We start from the raw sequence: 21,447 nt of genomic DNA on the forward strand, positions 1-21,447 counted from the left end.
GACAATTCTCTCAATGTCCTTGAGTGGCCCAGCCAGAGCCCGGACTTGAACCCAATCAAACATCTCTGGAGAGACCTGAAAATAGCTGTGCTTTGACGCTCCCCATTAATCCGACAGAGCTTGAATGGATCTGCAGAAAATAATGGGAGAAACTCCCCGAATATAGGTGTGCCAAGCTTGTAGCGTCATACCTAAGAAGACTTGAGGCTGTAATCGCTGCCAACGGTGCTTCAGCAAAGTATTGAGTAAAAGTACTGAATACTTATGTAAATGTAACATTTCAGTTTTTAATTTGTTTTATAAATTTGCAAATATTTCTAAAAAACTGTTTTTGGTCTGTCGTTATAGGGTATTGTATGTAGATTGATGAGGAAAAAAGAATAACTTAATCCATTTTAGAATAAGGCTGTAATGTAACAAAATGTTGAAAAGGTCAAGGGGTTTGAATACTTTTCGAATGCACTTTATATGACCTCTGGAGTTAGACCTCTGGAGTATGTTACTATACAGCCACTGCATTCCAATTGAGGCACTTATCAGTGACCAAATCTGCCATTTTCAAGACATATACGGGATGACAGGGATGTGAGTGCAAACAGGGCTGGAGTTAATACAATGGCTCGTTCATTCATATCAACTGGACAATAGTACTATTGTCAACCCTATTAAACCTTCCATTACCTCTTAGAGATGTGCTTAGCTGCAGTATACAGTATCTGTAATTGCGCACAGAGCTGTCCATTTTGAGAGCTCAGGTGCTTCCACCCCTGTTCAGACTGACAGACAGACAGATAGCTGTCTGGTTCTTAATGGCAAGGCAGCACAGCAAAGTCAGCCTGAGTGAGAGCTCTGCTCTGCTTGTCTCTTATTTGGAACATGTCAGGCAGGCTATGTTCTCCTCTCCCTTCTCCCTACAGACATGGCTACCTCTGTATTAATTCATTTTCCTGACCCCTCTCCCTACCTCTTCTCTCCTGACTTCTCAGCTTTTTTCTCTGGTTTGAAAATAGTTTAAACCTGCCCCTCTCAGTAAAATTGAATTAGCTCTCATCTTTACTTGGAATTGTTTATTTATTTTTGACTGAATCAAAAAGTTAAGTTCCCTCTACCCAAGATAAGTGTGTTGTCTTATTGGAAATGTTTTGTTGTTTTAGGCCCATTCTATGGCCTGGTATATTGCAGTCCCTGAAAATACGCATGCAGGCACTCAGAGTCAAACACACACACACACATACACTGAACAGTGATCAGTGAACACTGAAGTTATGGTATGCGCAGAGGGACTGCCTCAGAGACAGGAGTTAACTTCTGACTGCTGCTGTTGCCGTGGCTTCCTTATTAGAGCCTTTTCAACAACGGGTCTCCCGGGCGACCAATCTCTTAAAGAAAAGATTCACCCATTTTGAATGTTATATTGTTTTTATGCATCTCTAAGCGATGTTCTATCGATTCCCAGAGTCATTTCATGTTCTCATGTGTATCTGAACTATTGCCGTTCAAGCAGCAGAAATTTGGCCGGTGTGATGTTGCGATAAAGCTGCTGTCACTACACTGGAAATTAATAGGAATACAACTTTTAGATCAGGTAAATGTCTATCATACATGTCAGATTTCAATACTGGCCAATGTCATAACGTGGAGGTTGTCTTCTCTCGAATTAACCATTGATCATATTTTAGCAATTTTACTATCAATCAATCAAAGGTATTTATAAAGCCCTTTTTACATCAGCCAATGTCACAAAGTGCTGTACAGAAACCCAGTCTAAAAAATCAAACAGCAAACAATGCAGATGTAGAAGCCCGGGGACTAGGAAAAACTCCCTTGAAAGGCAGGAACCTAGGAAGAAACCTAGAGAGGAACCAGGCTCTGAGAGGTGGCCAGTCTTCTTCTGGCTGTGCCGGGTTGAGATTATAACAGTACATGGCCATGATGTTAAAAAGTTAATAGATGACTAGCAGGGTCAAATAATAATAATAATCACAGTGGTTGTAGCAGGTGCAACAGATCAGGACCTCAGGAAAAAATGTCAGTTGGCTTTTCATAGCCAAGCATTCAGAGTTAGAGACAGCATGTGCGGTAGAGAGAGTCGAAAACAGCAGGTCCGGGACAAGGTAGCACGTCCGGTGAACAGGTCAGGGTTCCATAGCCGCAGGCAGAACAGTTGAAACTGGGGCAGCAGCATGAGCAGGTGGACTGGAGACAGCAGTGAGTCATCAGGCCAGGTAGTCTTGAGGCATGGTCCCAGGGCTCAGTTCCTCAGGGAGGAGAGGGAGTGAGAGAGAATTAGAGGGAGCATACTTAAATTCACACGGGACACCGGATAAGACAGGAGAAATACTCCAGACATAACAGACTGACCCTAGCCCCCCGACACATAAACTATTGCAGCATAAATACTTGAGGCTGAGACAGGAGGGGTCGGGAGACACTGTGGCCGGTGCGACGATACCCCCAGACAGGGCCAACCAGGCAGGATATAACCCCACCCACTTTGCCAAAGCACAGCCCCCACATCACCAGAGGGATACCTTCAACCACCAACTTACTATCCTGAGACAAGTCTGAGTATAGCCCACAAAGATCTCCCCGACGGCATGAACCCGAGGGGGGTGCCAGCCCCGGACAGGAAGATCACGTCAGAAACTCAACCCGCTCAAGTGACGCACCCCTCCTAGGGACGGGATGGAAGAGCACCAGTAAGCCAGTGACTCAGCCCCCGTAATAGGGTTAGAGGCAAAGAATCCCGGTGGAGAGAGGGGAACCGGCCAGGCAGAGACAGCAAGGGCGGTTCGTTGCTCCAGTGCCTTTCCGTTCACCTTCACACTCCTGGGCCAGACTACACTCAATCATAGGACCTACTGAAGAGATGAGTCTTCAATAAAGACTTAAAGGTTGAGGCCGAGTCTGCGTCTCTCACATGGATAGGCAGACCATTCCATAAAAATTGAGTTTTAGAGGAGAAAGCCCTGCCTCCAGCTGTTTGCTTAGAAATTCTAGGGACAATAAGGAGGCCTGCATCTTGTGACCGTAGTGTACGTGTAGGTATGTACAGCAGGACCAAATCAGAGAGATAGGTAGGAGCAAGCCCATGTAATGCTTTGTAGGTTAGCAGTAAAACCTTTGAATAAGCCCTAGCCTTTACAGGAAGCCAGTGCTGAGGCTAGCACTGGAGAAATATGATCACATTTCAAGATTCCATCTGCCGTGTTTAGCACTAACTGAAGTTTATTTAGTGCTTTATCCGGAGAGCCGGAAAGTAGAGCATTGTAGTAGTCTAACCTAGAAGTGACAAAAGCATGTATTAACCTTTCTGCATAATTTTGGACAGAAAGTTTCAGATTTTTGCAATGTTACGAAGATGCAAAAAACTGAAGAGAGATCAGGGTCCAGAGCAACGCTGAGGTCCTTCACCGTTTTATTTGAGGCGACTGTACAACCATTAAGATTAATTGTCAGGTCCAACAGAAGATCTCTTTGTTTCTTAGGACCTAGAATAAGTGGTCCTAAAACGGAACCTTGAGGAACATCGAAACTTACAGTTGATTTGTCAGAGGACAAAACATCCACAGAGACAAACTGACATCTTTCCGACAGATAAGATCTAAACCAGGCCAGAACTTGTCCGTGTAGACCAATTTGGGTTTCCAATCTCTCCAAAAGAATGTCATGATCGATGGTGTCAAAAGCAGCACTCAGGTCTAGGAGCACAAGGACAGACTGAAGTGTTTCGTATACATTGTTTGTCTTCAGGAAGGCAGTGAGTTAAAAACATTTTTTGGAGAGAAATGGGAGATTCGATATAGGCCGATAGTTTTTATATTTTCTGGGTCAAGGTTTGGCTTTTTCAAGTGAGGCTTTATTACTGCCACTTTTAGTGAGTTTGGTACACATCCAGTGGATAGGGAGCTGTTTATTATATTCAACATAGGAAGGCCAAGCACAGGAAGCAGCTCTTTCAGTAGTTTAGTTGGAATAAGGTCCAGTATGCAGCTTGAAGGTTTAGAGGCCATTACTATTTTCATGAATGTGTCAAGAGATATAGGATTAAAATCCGTGAATGTCTCCCTTGATACTAGGTCCTGGCAGTGTTGTGCAGACTCAGGACAACTGAGCTTTGGAGAAATATTCAGATTTAAAAGAGGAGTCTGTAATTTACTTTCTAATGATCATGATATTTTCGTCAAAGAAGTTCATGAAATAACCATTATGTGACAATATTGAAACCTTTGCTGGTTTCTGTCAAAAAGTATAAAAAAAAATGAAAGCATACATGTTTGTTTTATTAACAAGGAATAATGCTGAAGTGAAAACCATCCTCTCTTGAGGAATGCTTTTTAGTTAGCTTTACGACAGTATCAAAAATACATTTTGGATTGTTCTTATTCTCCTCAATTAAGTTGGAAAAATAGGATGATCGTATTGTACGGTACTGTCTTTCCAAGCTAGTTGGAAGACTTCCAGTTTGGTGGAGCGCCATTTCCGTTCCAATTTTCTGGAAGCTTGCTTCAGGGCTCAGGTATTTTCTGTACCAGGGAGCTAATTTTTTATGACAAATGTTTTTTTGTTTTTAGGGGTCAGACTGCATCTAGGGTATTACGCAAGGTTAAATCTAGTTCCTCAGTTAGGTGGTTAACTAATTTTTGTACTCTGACGTCCTTCGGTAGGTGGAGGGAATCTGGAAGGGCATCTAGGAATCTTTGGGTTGTCCGGGAATTTATAGCACGGCTTTTGATGATCCTTGGATGGGGTCTAAGCAGATTATTTGTTGCGATTGCAAACGTAATAAATCGGTGGTCCAATAGTCCAGGATTATGTGGAAAAACATTAAGATCCACAATATTTATTCCACAGGACAAAACTAGGTCCAGAGTATGACTGTGGCAGTCAGTAGGTCCGGAGACATGTTGGACAAAACACACTTAGTTGAGTGATGGCTCCGAAAGCCTTTTGGAGTGGGTCTGTGGACCCTTCCATGTGAATATTAAAGTCACCAAAAATTGGAATATTATTTGCCACGACTACAAGGTTCAATAGGAATTCAGGCAACTCAGTGAGGAATGCTGTATATGGCCCAGGAGGCCTGTAAACAGTAGCTATAAAAAGTGATTGAGTAGGCTGCATAGATTTCATTACTAGAAGCTAAAAAGACGAAAACGCAGTCTTTTTTGGGGGGGAAATTGAAATTTGCTATCGTAAATGTTTGCAACACTTCCGCCTTTGCAGGATGCGCGGGGGATATGGTCACTAGTGTAACCAGGAGGAGAGGCCTCATTTAACACAGTAAATTCATTAGGCTTAAGCCATGTTTCAGTCAGGCCAATCACATCAAGATTATGATCAGTGATTAGTTCATTGATTGTAACTGCCTTGGAAGTGAGGGATCTAACATTAAGTAGCCCTATTTTGAGATGTGAGATATCACAATCTCTTTCAATAATGACAGGAATGGAGATCTTTATTCCAGTGAGATTGCTAAGACGAACACTGCCATGTTAAGTTTTGCCCAACCTAGATCGATGCACAGACACGGTCTCAATGGGGATAGCTGAGATGACTACAATGACTGCGCTAGTGGCAGACCACTAAGCTGGGTAACAGCCTGCTGCCTGGCCTGCACCTATCACATTGTGGAGCTAGGGGAGTTAGAGCCCTGTCTATGTTCGTAGATAAGATGAGAGCACCCCTCCAGCTAAGATGGAGTCCGTCACTCCACAGCAGGCCAGGCTTGGTCCTGTTTGTGGGTGAGTCCCAGAAAGTGGGCCAATTATCTTCAAATTCAAGTTTTTGGGAGGGGCAGAAAACAGTTTTCAACCAGTGATTGAGTTGTGAGACTCTGCTGTAGAGCTCATCACTCCCCCTAACTGGGAGGGGGCCAGAGACAATTACTGGATGCTGATCTTTCTAGTTGATTTATACACTGAAGCTATGTTGGTCTTGGTGACCTCTGACTGTTTCATCCTGAAATGTGTAATTTAGCAAAGGGTCCACCAAATTTCTCCTATTTGTCTGCGTCTTCAGTCCAGAGCGCAATGCATTGTGCCGTTGCATGGCCGTTACGAATGTCAGACTCCCCTCTGCGAGGCACATCGATCTGCAGGTTCAACATGGTGAGACTGTAGACTTCTTAAATTGATAGTGCAGTTTGTTTAGGTGATTTTACAGCTAACTAGTACTTCACGTGCTGATATTGAGTTTGGTATCAATATTTTCTGGTTGCAAAAAGTCTGATAGTTTGTCTAATTTCAGTTTATGTGACAAAACAAGCAAGTATAGTGTAGAGAATCATTGTACCATCTAAATCGCTGTGAAATATATTTTCCATTCCCTATAATATTGTATTTTCAGCTGTTTTTGAAGCTGGTGTACAAAACCAAAAGGAAAAAAGATACAAAAACTAAACTTTAAAATGGGATGCATAGAAATAGTGCACATAGAACAAATCTACCACTTCTTAGACTTGATTTCAATGAGAATGACAGATTTATAACTCATATTTCTTTGTGAATTTTATCAGGTTGCCCAAAAAGTTATACTGTATATTGCAGCTTTTACAAGGTAAATTGTAGGAATTAGTGGTTTTGGGTGTATTTGTACTTTAACGAGGCAGCAGGCCTGACTCTGAGCAGGAAACCCAGACGTGACAGGGCTTCTCAGGCTCTCTCAGGCTCTGCTCTCCCATTTCAGCATTGGAAGGCCAGGCATGCTCTGGAGTCTCTCAGGCTCTGAAAAACCAGAGTCTCACTATTACAGTGGAGCTGGATCCCATCACATCTTTAATAAAATGCTGCACTTCAGCATAGTTTATGCTGACTTATCAATCATTGCTCCTGTCAAGGTTTACAATTTGTATGCCAATTTACAGCTACAGATCTATTGTGCTCTGGACTCATGTGGTGAAAATACCAGAGTTGTGGACCACTGATCCAAATGTCTTGACACTGTATAATTTTTTCAGACAGTAAAGCTGGTGACAGAGTGATATCATTGTGAGGTGAAGTTGATCCTTCAAATGTTAGTTTGAGATTTTCTAGCCCAAATGGCAATGTGCTTTGTTGTTGAAGACAGAGTTTGATTTCAGATCTGGGAGTTTGGATGTCTTTCACAGTGAAGCCAGAAATAATTAGTCTGCAAAACCCCAGTCTTGCACCATTGTTTAATAAAAAATAACTAGACTTGGTCTATTCGTTTTACAAGTGGCTGCAATAACGGATAGCCTTCCCTGACACGTGGAAGAATGGGAATTATTGCTTTCAAGACTTCTGAACATTGAGGTGTGTGCTTCTTTCCTCCGGCCCAGGGTAGAATCTTTTCTGTGAGCTCCTTTAATCCCTAGCATGACTTTAATCAGCTGTTAGAGTTCTAGATTTCCTGAAATGAGGTGAGCAACTGCCTTTCTGAGGTGAGGATGTTGTGTGTTTAGCCCTGCAGCATCGTCAGGCAGATTACGTTTGACTTCACAGTGGCTCAGAGAGTTGGCTAATCGAGGTGTATCCGCTGGTGTCGATTTATGCTGCGTCCAGACCTTTCTTTGGTAATTAAACCTCGGGAGGATGTGACAGCTCCTTATGTAAAATTTCCCAGGAGGCTGTGGCTAAATGGCCGCATCAGCGGCCACGCTCTAGCTCTGCGGTCAGGGGGGAGAGAGAGGAGCGGTTCACATTCATGCCCCTTGTCTTCACATTCACGAAGACTTAGCTTGGGGGGGGCACTTGGCTTGGGTTGTCATGCCACATTTAGGCTGTCTGCATTTATGGAAACATTAGTACTTTTTTTTTTGTTTTTTTGTACTGTTTATGGCCCCATATTCATCAACTAATTTCCCTTTCAGTCTCATGTCAGTTCTACTTGTCAATGCTGTCCTCTCTTCTAGCTGATCTTCAAAGTGGTTGAGATATTGATTACTGTGTATTTCCCTTTCTCAAAGTTATTCTCAAAGTGAAATTTAAAGCTGCAATAGGTAACTTTCTGGGTGACCCAACAAAATTCACAGAGAAATGTGAGTTATAGATCTGTCATTCTCATTGAAAGCAAGTCTATAAAGTGATAGATATGTTCTATGTGAGCTATTTCTATGCTTCCCATTCTTAAGCTTAGTTTTTTTTGCGTATTTTACTTTTGGATTGGTACACCAGCTTCAAACAGCTGAAAATACAATATTTTAGGTTATGGAAAATATATTTCACAGCGGTTTAGGTGGTACAATGATTCTCGACACTATATTTGCTTGTTTTATCACATCAACTGAAATTAGGCGAACTATTAGAATTTTTGCAACCAGGAAATTGTGATTTTTCTCCATAGTGCACCTTTAAAAGTTAGTTTTTCATGTTAGAAGATTGTGATTGTAGAGTTCAACCCCCCCCCCCCCTTCTCATCTCTCTCTCTCTCAGGCAGGAATGATCCATATGGGGAAGGAGGAGTTCTTCATCGAGCCCCTGGTGCGTGGAGGAGGTCTGATGGTAGAGGAGGAGGAGAGCGGAGAAGGACGACATCACATTGTTTATCGCTCCTCTGCCATTAAGAGGCCCCCTATCAATCAAACAGCAGACTATCACCCCCGAGGTAAAAGGAACTTCAGATACATCTTTACAGACTCCATATGATTTTCCTGACTGTCAGGAGACATGATAAAATTCCTTCATAGGTCATCGTCATTTGTGACTTTAGAGTGATGGATGCAGATAAGCCTTATGGGATTTCTGGGTTTAATGTATGAGCTACTCTGTCAGATTATTGTCCTTCATTTTGAAATGTGAAACAGTTATGAAAGACTTGTCTCCTAGACATTCCATTTGTATCCCTTTTGAGATATACTGTATGTTGAAATGGCAGTGAACTTTGCTTTATTGTGCAGAGAGAAAACAAATGTATCCCTCTCCATGTCCTCCAAGTTCTCCTGGTCCAGCCTGATGAACATTATGGATGCTATCCAGAGAAAGCATCTTATTCCACATTTGTTTATTCAGATTTTTTTGTGTTTCCTGATTCTATAAGTCTAATATTTAGTTCACTGTATACATAACCTGTCATGACTCCACAAGTAAATACGCAAACGTGTGCACTCTCTGGCATGCCTCTACTAAGCAAATAATTACTGGAGGATAGTTCGACACCCTTGTTTGACAAAGCAAAGGCTACTAAACTCGATTGACCCAAATGTGCTACTTTTTATTTTCTCTCTACCGTATACAGCCATTCGACTTTGCACAATTGTGATAAAGCATTCTCACTAGATGGGAAAAGTACAGTATGGTGCAATGCCCCCCCCCCATGAATCCCATTTGACCCTGTCCATTCCTAAAGTTTGCCAGAACTTTCTCCTGACAGAGCAGGAATATACACTGAGTCACTGAGTGGGTGGATCAAGACAAGTAATAAAGTTATAAAAGGGATTCACATGTCACTTCAGTTCCAACAACGGAGCTCAGCCTGAAGATATTGGGAGGCTAGACTTGCTTCTCAGTCACTTCAAATTTGGAGTTTCTTAGTCTGAGTAGTTCTACTGTCTACTCTAAAAGACGATATACAAAAGGCAGATGTATTCCGGTTGAATTCTTATACACAAATTCTCATAACACAAATGCACACATTCTCTCACAATTTATATAAACGTAAAGGACACCAATACACACACATACAGTACAAATAAAATTGTATGAACTTCTAAAGGGGGAACTGGTGGAGATACAGGAGAACACCCTCATGATGGACTTTGGCGACATCAGCTGGAATGTGTGGATCGGATTAAAAGCTCAGATGTAGTCGCACAAATCCATCAGAGGCGGTTCGGTCGCAGCCAACTCCTACGTGGCAGGGTTGAGGGCTGATGGGATATTAGCCTACAGTAAACTTAACTCCTCCAGTGGAGGAGAGCATGGTTGATCTAGAGCAGACTCTAGATGGACCTTGTAGTTCAAGAGAATGATAAGGGCACTGAGTAAAAAATAAACATGAAGGGCACTATTCAATCAGATCAGCTTTAGCCGACATCTGCATATCGGTTATTTTGGCAGTGTCAGAAGTGGAACTGCGTTAGAACTGTCAAATGATTATACCTAAAGCGGACATTGCCATTGGCTGCACGGGGTCACATTAACAGAAATCACATGCTTGTTTACAAGTTGGAACAGTGGAATATGAGATGGAATCTACTCCTCCATTAGGATGATAGAAACCCTCATTATTTAGTTGAATGATTTTTCAATTTGAGCATAATTATTTCTATATAGCTTGCACTTTCTCATTCAGAACTTCTAACACAAGAGGGGCGGACTTCATGACAATGATCACAAGAACAGCTGCTCACCAATTTGACAGCTTCAAAGCAGTTCCACCTCTGACACCACCAAACATCCGCTATAAGGGTGTCTGCTATCGCAGGTTAATGCTGATTGAATTTAGGACTAAAAGTTTGTTCCTAATAAAAATAAATAAAAGGAAACAGGCAAATGTTATTTCTCATTTTGTGGGAAGCCTTCCCTTTCACATCATGCGCATGGATTTCACTAACTAATCAAGGATTCTTTTCCATCACCTCAAATGAATATAATCTATTTTCAGGCAGACTGAAACATTTGTAAACATCATTTCGTAATCACTCACAAAAACAATGACAACATTTCCCAGTATTCAATCTGATTTGAGGAAGAGGTCCTGTTTATGGCAGAGGGATTCACCTTTGACTTTCCATATAGCAATGGTCCTTCCATAGACTATCTCTGAATTGGTTATCAGTGCATATCTCTGTATACCATTGCTCTGTAGACTGCTGAGGTGATCCAAGCCGTCTAACTTGAGTGCATTGTCTTACGTCAGCTGGCGTCACTCCTACAGTTGAAGTCGGAAGTTTACATACACTTAGGTTGGAGTCATTAAAACTCATTTTTCAACCACCCCACAAATTTCTTGTTAACAAACTATAGTTTTGGCAAGTCGGTTAGGACATCTACTTTGTGCATGACACAAGTCATTTTTCCAACAATTGTTTACAGACAGATTATTTCATTTAAAATTCACTGTATCACAATTCCAGTGGGTCAGAAGTTTACATACACTAAGTTGACTGTGCCTTTAAACAGCTTGGAAAATTCCAGAAAATGATGTCATGGTTTTAGAAGCTTCTGATAGGCTAATTGACATCATTTGAGTCAATTGGAGGTGTACCTGTGGCTGTATTTCAAGGCCTACCTTCAAACTCAGTGCTTCTTTGCTTGACATCATGGGAAAATCCGAAGAAATCAGCCAACACCTCAGAAAAACAATTGTAGACCTCCACAAGTCTGCTTCATCCTTGGGAGAAATTTCCAAATGCCTGAAGGTACCACGTTCATCTGTACAAACAATAGTACGCAAGTATAAACACAATGGTACCACGCAGCCGTCATACCGCTCAGGAAGGAGACGCGTTCTGTTTCCTAGAGATGAACGTACTTTAGTGCGAAAAGTGCAAATCAATCCCAGAACAACAATAAAGTACCTTGTGAAGATGCTGGAGGAAACAGGTACAAAAGTATCTATCGCCAGAGTAAAATGAGTCCTATATCGACATAACCTGAAAGGCTGCTCAGCAAGGAAGAAGCCACTGCTCCACACCTGCCATAAAAAAGCCAGACTACGGTTTGCATCTGCACATGAGGACAAAGATCGTACTTTTTGGAGAAATGTCCTCTGGTCTGATGAAACAAAAATAGAACTGTTTGGCCATAATGTTATGTTTGAAGGAAAAAGGGGGAGGCTTGCAAGCTGAAGAACACCATCCCAACCGTGAAGCACAGGGGGGGGCAGCATCATGTTGTGGGGGTGCTTTGCTGCAGGAGGGACTGGTGCACTTCACAAAATAGATGGCTTCATGAGGAAGGATAATTATGTGGATATATTGAAGCAACATCTCAAGACATCCGTCAGGAAGTTAAAGCTTGGTCGCAAATGGTTCTTCCAAATGGACAATGACCCCAAGCATGCTTCCAAAGTTGTGGCAAAATTGCTTAAGGACAACAAAGTCAAGGTATTGGAGTGGCCATCACAAAGCCCTGACCAAAATCCCATAGAAAATGTGTGGCCAGGACTGAAAAAGCGTGTGCGAGCAAGGAGGCCTACAAACCTGACTCAGTTACACCAGCTCTGTCAGGAGGAATGAGCCAAAATTCACCCAACTTATTGTGGGAAGCTTGTGGAAGAATACCCGAAACGTTTGACCCAAGTTAAACAATTTAAAGGCAATGCTACCAAATACTAATTGAGTGTATGTAAACTCTGATCCACTGGGAATGTGATGAAAGAAATAAAAGCTGCAATAAATCATTCTCTCTACTATTATTCTGACATTTCACATTCTTTAAAATAATGTGACCTAAAACCTAAAACCTAAAACAGGGAATTTTTACTAGGATTAAATGTCAAGAATTGTGAAAAACTGAGTTTACAGTGAGGGAAAAAAGTATTTGATCCCTGCTGATTTTGTACGTTTGCCCACTGACAAAGAAATGATCAGTCTATAATTTTAATGGTAGGTTTATTTGAACAGTGAGAGACAGAATAACAACAAAAAAATCCAGAAAAACGCATGTCAAAAATGTTATTAAATTATTTGCATTTTAATGAGGGAAATAATTATTTGACCCCCTCTCAATCAGAAAGATTTCTGGCTCCCAGGTGTCTTTTATACAGGTAAGGAGCTGAGATTAGGAGCACACTCTTAAAGGGAGTACTCCTAATCTCAGCTTGTTACCTGTATAAAAGCCACCTGTCCACAGAAGCAATCAATCAGTCAGATTATAAACTCTCCACCATGGCCAAATCAAAGAGCTCTCCAAGGATGTCAGGGACAAGATTGTAGACCTACACAAGGCTAGAATGGGCTACAAGACCATTGCCAAGCAGCTTGGTGAGAAGGTGACAACAGTTGGTGCGATTATTCGCAAATGGAAGAAACACAAAAGAACTGTCAATCTCCCTCGGCCTGGGGCTCCATGCAATATCTCACCTCGTGGAGTTGCAATGATCATGAGAACGGTGAGGAATCAGCCCAGAACTACACGGGAGGATCTTGTCAATGATCTCAAGGCAGCTGGGACCATAGTCACCAAGAAAACAATTGGTAACACACTACGCCGCGAAGGACTGAAATCCTGCAGCGCCCGCAAGGTCCCCCTGCTCAAGAAAGCACATATACATGCCCGTCTGAAGTTTGCCAATGAACATCTGAATGATTCAGAGGACAACTGGGTGAAAGGGTTGTGGTCAGATGAGACCAAAATGGAGATCTTTGGCATCAACTCAACTCGCCGTGTTTGGAGGAGGAGGAATGCTGCCTATGACCCCAAGAACACCATCCCCACCGTCAAACATGGAGGTGGAAACATTATGCTTTGGGGGTGTTTTTCTGCTAAGGGGACAGGACAACTTCACCGCATCAAAGGGACGATGGACGGGGCCATGTACCGTCAAATCTTGGGTGAGAACCTCCTTCCCTCAGCCAAGGCATTGAAAATGGGTCGTGGATGGGTATTCCAGCATGACAATGACCCAAAACACACGGCCAAAGCAACAAAGGAGTGGCTCAAGAAGAAGCACATTCAGGTCTTGGAGTGGCCTAGCCAAATCTGTGGAGGGAGCTGAAGGTTCGAGATTGCCAAACATCAGCCTCGAAACCTTAATGACTTGGAGAAGATCTGCAAAGAGGGGTGGGACAAAATCCCTCCTGAGATGTGTGCAAACCTGGTGGCCAAATACAAGAAACGTCTGACCTCTGTGATTGCCAACAAGGGTTTTGCCACCAAGTACTAAGTCATGTTTTGCAGAGGGGTCAAATAATCTTTCTCTCATTAAAATGCAAATCAATTTATAAAATTTTGAACATGCGTTTTTCTGGATTTTTTTTGTTTTTATTCTGTCTCTCACTGTTCAAATAATCCTACCATTAAAAAAATTATAGACTGATCATTTCTTTGTCAGTGGGCAAACGTACAAAATCAGCAGGGGATCAAATACTTTTTTCCCTCACTGTAAATGTATTTGGCTAAGGTGTATGTAAACTTCTGACTTCAACTGTATCTGATGCAAGACAATGACTTGAGTGAGCTCATTCATGGCAAGAGTAGGTGAACTATTTCTGAGGGTTTGGTAATGTTATCCTGTAATAGCCATGCAGCAGGGAGTGATTTTGAATGGGTCAAAGAAGTGCTGCTGTATATCCTGGTCACCCTTAATACCCTGTTACCCTATAAACACATAGTCATGCCTAATACTAGAGGCGGCTGAAACCTTGCATTACTTCTACGTACTGTGTGTGTAGCTAAGAGTGTACGTGTGTATGTGTGTACGTGTGTTTGTACGTGTGTCTGTGTGTATGTGCATGCTTGCCTGGTTTGGCCTGCACGTGTATGTGTGTGTCTGTGTGTCTGTGTTTCACCACCGCACATGTTTTTCATTGAAAGTCATCCCCTAAAATAAAAACATTCCGTTTGTTTTTGACAAATGTTGGACGGTGAACATGTTTTTTCACAGGCGATTTCGTAGACGCTACAGACGTCCCTGGTTCTCTCTGTCTTTACAAAGTGCTGTGCTGTCTTAAATGTTCTGACTACATCTTGTTTAGTCGTTTGGGTCTTGTATACTGCGTCACATAACAGATTTCCTTTATTTCACTGCAGCATAATTTTTTTTATTTGGCTGTCATGTCAGTATTCCAATCTCATCTGAGTGGTGGCATTATCCCCTGAATGTGGAGCTAGCCTGGGCTGATGCGGCGGATCAGTTGAGTGACAGAGGGGGGACCTTGGGTAACCCAGGGAAGGTTTAGGATTCTAAACACATCTGGATGGGATTTGGCTGCAGGCGGCAATGGAAAGGGGAAGGAAAGTGTGACCTCAGACGGATGCTGTGTTTTAAGATCCGCTCAGAGAGAAAACAACATCAAGAACCACTTCATCTTGCGTAGACGTGATCTTGATACGCTTTTCCCTTGCACCCGAATCCTTTCTCTTCACATTAAGATTGAAAGCAGCTGAGCCAGCATACCTCATGAGACCACCCTCATCCAGGGTGACTTTTGTGGTGGGTGTACTATTTAGATTTTGCATTGTCACTAAAATGTTCCCAGAGGCCCCTAAGGCTAAGTACCTGCCTCAAGGGCACAACCTCACTGTCCCACCTGGGGTTACAGCTAACAGCATTAGAACTGCACCATGCTATTTATACTTGAAGTATAGACTCTTGTCCCGTATGGCTCAGTTGGTAGAGCATGGCACTTGCAATGCTAGGGTTGTGGGTACAATTCCCACAAGGGACCAGTTCGAACAAATCTACAAATGTATGCACTGCACTTACTACTGTAAATCGCTCAGGATTAGAGCGTCTGCTAAATGATGTAAATGTAAGTAGCGTAGACACTCCAATAAAAAACACCTGTGGTTGCTTGCTTTCTATTCAACCATTTTATAATATGAAAGCGCTATCATGTCTCAATTCACACTTTGTCATCTGTGTGTAATATGAGGGGTCCTTGAGGATTGCTACTGGGAAGCCCAGTATTAAAGCTCACCAGCATCGACACACAGTATCTATCAACACTAATGAGGAATCAATGTCCACAGTCAGTATAGAAACCCAGAGCACGTGACCCACCCGCCTCTGTATCAATCTATTTATAGTCATTGGCAGAGAACATTGTTGTTCTTCGAAGGCTTTACCCTTGAAATATGATGACTTTGTTTTTTAGCTCAGGGTGCCTGTGTTGGAACGTGCTGAGTTATGTTTTGATGGGCTGGAATGGAAACGGGGCCCGGGTGTGAGCTGAAGGTAACCTGAGCAATGGGTGTTTTGTCCCCTGTTCCCATGCTTCACTTCCCAAGCTGCTTGGATTGCCAGGTTTGCTCCATCTATTCCAATGCTTCGATCAAGAGTTCACCTGCAAGAGAGTCCATGAAGACAGAACTCATACCATTTTTTATGGTAGGAAAGCCTGGAAGTGCGTACAAAGACACAATGCTTTCAGATGTATTATTGTAATATTGAGGAGCAATGATATCATTTTAAAGAGAGATATGAAATCAATTTTTATCGTGGAATGTGGAACCTTTTTCTTCACCCTTAATATTATCTTTCATATTTTATAAATCTAGATACATTTTCTACATATGTTTTGCCAGAGATATTTAAAAATGATTACAGTGATCTAATGTATCTCCTCCAGTTTCCCTATTAGAAGTTCTCCCATTTATTCATGACATTTACTGCCTGCAGCATATGAGGTCTTGTACAGTGGCCAGGCAGCAGTAGGGCTGTTCCAGCTCTCTGTCCTCTAACCTGTCTTTCTATGAATCAGCCATAAATCTGCTCTTGTAATGAACCCGAGGAGATTGTTTATTGAGAATAACACATCATTAATGATCAAATAAATATGTTTAAAACTTGAAAGGGGAGCTTTCTAAAAAAAAACATGACTGGCCTTATGTGAACCCTTTTAGCTTGTTATTAGTCTGAGCTTTATATGTCACTTCTGAGCCAATTGACTTTGTCATAATTCAAGAGCACCCCTGTCATCATCCAGGCTCTATTTTAATATGCTTGATTTATACATGCTTTTTGCGTCATTGAAATTGTATTGGCAATTGCAGTACAGTAGAGCATCATTGTTTCCCCTATTGTTGCCACCGCTGTAAAAATGATGTCATTTTTTATATATATGTGACTCACCATCTCGATTTGGTCTTATGTAGTAAAATTAGAAATTGTGTTTTGTACATTGGATAAAAGTAGAGACTCAGAGCTTGAAAATGGTATATCATACACTACAGTTGAGGAACAATATGAAAGTAATTCTGCTTTGAAAGTTGATACACTTGTAACTCCGCTTTTGAGAAAATGGCCCTTGAATGTTTTGGTACACCTTCTGGAAAGGGAAAGGGGAAGGGGGATACCTAGTCAGTTGTACATCTGAATGCCTTCAACTGAAATGTGTCTTCCACATTTAACCCAAACCCTCTGAATCAGAGAGGTGCGGGGGGCTGCCTTAATCGACATCCACTTCGGACTGGAGAGCTCTTATTTGTCTACACCCATTTAGCATCGTTCATACCCTCTTAAGCCTAGACCCAGGATTCAAATGTGAGGCCATGTGCTAAACAGTGAGTACGGTAGTGAGTGTACTAAACAACCAAATATTGTACTAAACAACCAAAGATTTCAAGACTAAAGGCTGGTTTATACTACGTCTTTCGACACTTCTGTATACAGTTGTCGCAGTGACATCATGAACATTCTATAGTCGTTCACCATCAAACTTGTTGTAATGAAAAAGTAGCTATAAACACAAAAATGACAGGCTCCATGACATCAGCAGCCTGGTGGTCCACAATAGCATAACTGGTGTATTTTAAAACTAATAAACTAATCTGTTTAAAAATGTGTTTAGTATATGTAAATCTAGCGAAACAGGCAACTAAAGACAACTTTCTAAATAATGTTTTGGTTCGTTTCTAGCTTGTTAGCTAACTAGCTAAAGTTAAGTTAGCTGGCTAGCCAGTTCAAATAATGACCATATCATATAGCTGACAACGTCTTAAATTTAGCTAATTTGTATTCATTAATACAGGAAAATAAACTCGCAACAAGATCGTTATTTACAAGTTAATGGCGAGCTAATTACAGAAAATATATTCTCGGTTGTGAGTGTGACAAAATAAAAGCAGTGCATTCTACCAGAGAATTTTAGAACAGGGACACTGTCTTGTTGGCCTAACGTTACATCCTAATTTGACTTTGGTGCAGGTCATGTTGTTCTTCACATTACGTCTCTGGTAACCACACGCTATATCAAATAAAATCTACGTTTGTCACATGAACAGGATAGAGAAGGTGTAAATGGTACAATGAAATGGTTACTTGCATAGTGTAGTCTTTTGTTTAGACATGAAGCTAGCTAGCTAGCTAGCTACACAATGAACTATAACCCAACTCCTAATGTTACTACCCTGCATAAATCTACAGGTAGCTAAAGCTAACCACCAACTAGGTTTAATGTTAGCTAACTAGCTAACATTAGGCTATAACTATTTATGAAAACAATAGTATTAATACAAAGATCATATTCGTAACATTAGATAGCGAACCAGCCTTTAACTTTAAATTAAAACAACTTTCTGACCGAATTAGAAACGTATAATAAGTGAAAATGTTGCTCGTATACATGGATGCTCTTGCTCGTATACATGGATGAACGCTTCTCCCTCTCTGCCACAGATGCCATGGTTGTCCTTAGTTTGAAGATGTATAAAACACCTGTCTTCGGAATACAACAGCCTTCTGTGTTCTCTTTTCAACTCCCTCCACATTTGCAATCAAACGCCTCAATTTTCTCTACTGCTATCTCCTTAGCTATCATTCTCTGCTTCCACCGGGCATTCCACTTATTTCAAAACTCGGTCTTCTTCGTGATATCTTAAAAAAAAAATGCAATACCACGAATTACGACACATACTTTATGTTATAGACAGAAGCGTAATACATGGCAGACCAATCCGAACTCATCTCTCGGCATGTCAACCCATCCATTATCTCAGCCAATAATGGCTAACAAGATGGTACCTGGATTTTTCTGTGGTTAAACGAACTAGGTTCATAATTTAACAATCTATTAATTTTTACAGATGGCATACAAGTTTTTTATTAAGGCACATGAAAATGCATATGTTTCAGGATGTTTACGTTCAAATACCTCTCCTGTGAGGTAGTGACACATGACATACGACTAGTTTCCTATGCACTACCGTTAAAAAGTTTGGTCACACTTAGAAATGTCCTTGTTTTGAATGAAAAGCAACTTTTTTGTCCATTCAAATAACATCAAATTGATCTGAAATACAGTGTAGACATTGTTAATGTTGTAAATGACTATTGTAGCTGGAAATAGCAGATTTTTTATGGAATATCTACATAAGCGTACAGAGGCCCATTATCAGCAACCATCACCTCCTGTGTTCCAATTGACACATTGTGTTAGCTAATCCAAGTTTATAATTTTAAAAGGCTAATTGATCATTAGAAAACCCTTTTGCAATTATGTTAGCACAGCTTAAAACTGTTGTTCTGATTAAATAAGCAATAAAACTGGCCTTCTTTAGACTAGTTGAGTATCTGGAGCATCAGCATGTGTGGGTTCGATTACAGTCTCCAAATGGCCAGAAACAAATAACTTTTTTCTGAAACTCATCAGTCTATTCTTGCTCTGAGAAATGAAGGCTATTCCATGCGAGAAATTGCCAAGAAACTGAAGATCTCGTACAACGCTGGGATGTGCTTTTAAATAGATAGCAGTTGATGCAATGACTGAAAGTCTATGAGAACAGCTAGCATGTCATTGTGCTAACGCTATTATGAAGATTTACAGTGCATTCGGAAAGTATTCAGACCCTTTTACCTTTTCCACATTTTGTTACGTTACAGCCTTATAAAAATTGATTAAATAAAACATTTTCCTCATCATTCTACACACAATAGCCCATAATGACAAAGCAAAAACTCCTCAGTAAAAGGCACATGACAGCCCGCTTGGAGTTTGCCAAAAGGCATCTAAAGGCTCTCAGACCATGAGAAACAAAACTCTCTGGTCTGATGAAACCAAGATTGAATTCTTCTCTGCAGATCCTCTCAATTTCTTGGATGGTTGGATGTGTAGCGTCGCTGCACAGCTATTTTCAGGTCACTAGAGAGATGTTGTATCCGGTTCAAGTCCGGGCTCTGGCTTGGCCACCCAAGGACATTCAGAGACTTGTCCCGAAGCTACTCCTGTGTTGTCTTGGCTGTGTGCTTAGGGTCTTTGTCCTGTTGGAAGGTGAAGTATCGCTTCATTTCACCAATGGATAGAGAGAAGTTATTCTCAGGAGCAAACCCAAGATTTTGCGATTGTCTTAACGAATCTCTCTTTCAAACTGTCACGGCTGTCGAAAGGGGCAGACCAAAGTGCAGCGTGGTTGTAATTCCACATTTTATTAAATCCATGAAACTTTGCAATACATAAATAACTGAATCATCAAATTTCAAATCAAATTTATTTATATAGCCCTTCTTACATCAGCTGATATCTCAAAGTGCTGTACAGAAACCCAGTCTAAAACCCCAAACAGCAAGCAATGCAGGTGTAGAAGCACCGATACTGAACAAAACAAACTGTGACGCAGAGAGAAACAAACTCTACTCAAAATATAATAACCCACAAAAACCAGGAAGAAAAACCCCTACTTAAATATGATCTCCAATTAGAGACAACGAGGACCAGCTGCCTCCAATTGGAGATCAACCCAAAAAACAACATAGAAATAGAAAAACTAGAACTTAAATATAGAAATACAAAACATAGAAACACAAAACACCCCCTGTCATGCCCTGACCTACTCTACCATAGAAAATAACCTCTTCCTATGGTCAGGACGTGACAGTACCCCCCCCCCCCCCCAAAGGTGCAGACTCCGAATGCTACCAAACAAAACATAAACAAAAACAAAAGGGAGGGTTGGCTGGGTAACTCCTATCTATGGCGGCTCAAATGCAGTCCACAAAACCTTAACCTCCAGCAGAGGAGGCGGCTCCAATTTGGGGCGTAACTCCCGCTCCACCGCAGATCCCTCTGCTTCTGTACCACCGGACCGTGGATCGTCGTCGAAAGAACCGGACTGTAGATCATTGCTGGAGGCTCTGGGCTGCAGGCCGCCGCTGGAGGCTCTGGGCTGCAGGCCGCCGCTGGAGGCTCTGGGCTGCAGGCCGCCGCTGGAGGCTCTGGGCTGCAGGCCGCCGCTGGAGACTCTGGGCTGCAGGCCGTCGCTGGAGGTTTCATACTGGGGAGCGTCGCTGGAGGCTCCGAACTGGGGAGCGTCGCTGGAGGTCTGATGCGTGGGACCGGTACAGGTGGCACCTGGCTGATGACACGCACCTCAGGGTGAGTGCGGAGAGGAGGCACAGGACGTACTGGGCTGTGGAAGCGTACTGGAGGGAGAGTGCGAGGAGCAGGCACAGGACGTACTGGGCTGTGGAGGCGCTCCGGAGGTCTGATGCGTGGGACCAGTACAGGTGGCACCGGGCTGATGACACGCACCTCAGGGCGAGTGAGGAGAGGAGGCACAGGACGTACCGGGCTGTTGAGACGTACTGGAGACCTGGTGTGTATAGCCGGTATCACTTGTTCCGGAACTGCCACACACTTCTCAGGACGATTACGGGGAGCTGACTCAGGTGGCACCAAACTGACGACACGTTCCTTTGGGAAAAACTTGTGCGTCCTCCACCAACTCAATAACTCGCCCATTTCTCCCTTCTCCGAATGTTCTTTCTTCTCCCGGATTGTCTCTGGTTTACTCCTCGGCTCCGCCGACTGCTCCATGTGCCCCCCCCCCCCAAAAAAAAATATTTGGGTTTCTGTAGCCTCTCGTTGCTCCCCGGCAGGCTTCTATA

At 42.2% G+C, this 21,447-nt stretch overlaps 1 protein-coding gene across 1 annotated transcript in view; it reads left to right on the plus strand.

Annotated features, from left to right (window-relative positions):
- LOC115154901 (A disintegrin and metalloproteinase with thrombospondin motifs 2) overlaps positions 1–21,447 on the plus strand; it is a 57,912-nt gene that overhangs the window by 16,274 nt on the left and 20,191 nt on the right. The window contains exon 3 of the mRNA XM_029701600.1: positions 8,394–8,565. Within this exon, the coding sequence (XP_029557460.1) occupies positions 8,394–8,565 (172 nt within the window). The remainder of the gene's footprint in view (positions 1–8,393; positions 8,566–21,447) is intronic.

This window comes from Salmo trutta, chromosome 19 (genome assembly GCF_901001165.1).
Source record: "Salmo trutta chromosome 19, fSalTru1.1, whole genome shotgun sequence".
NCBI lineage: Eukaryota > Metazoa > Chordata > Actinopteri > Salmoniformes > Salmonidae > Salmo > Salmo trutta.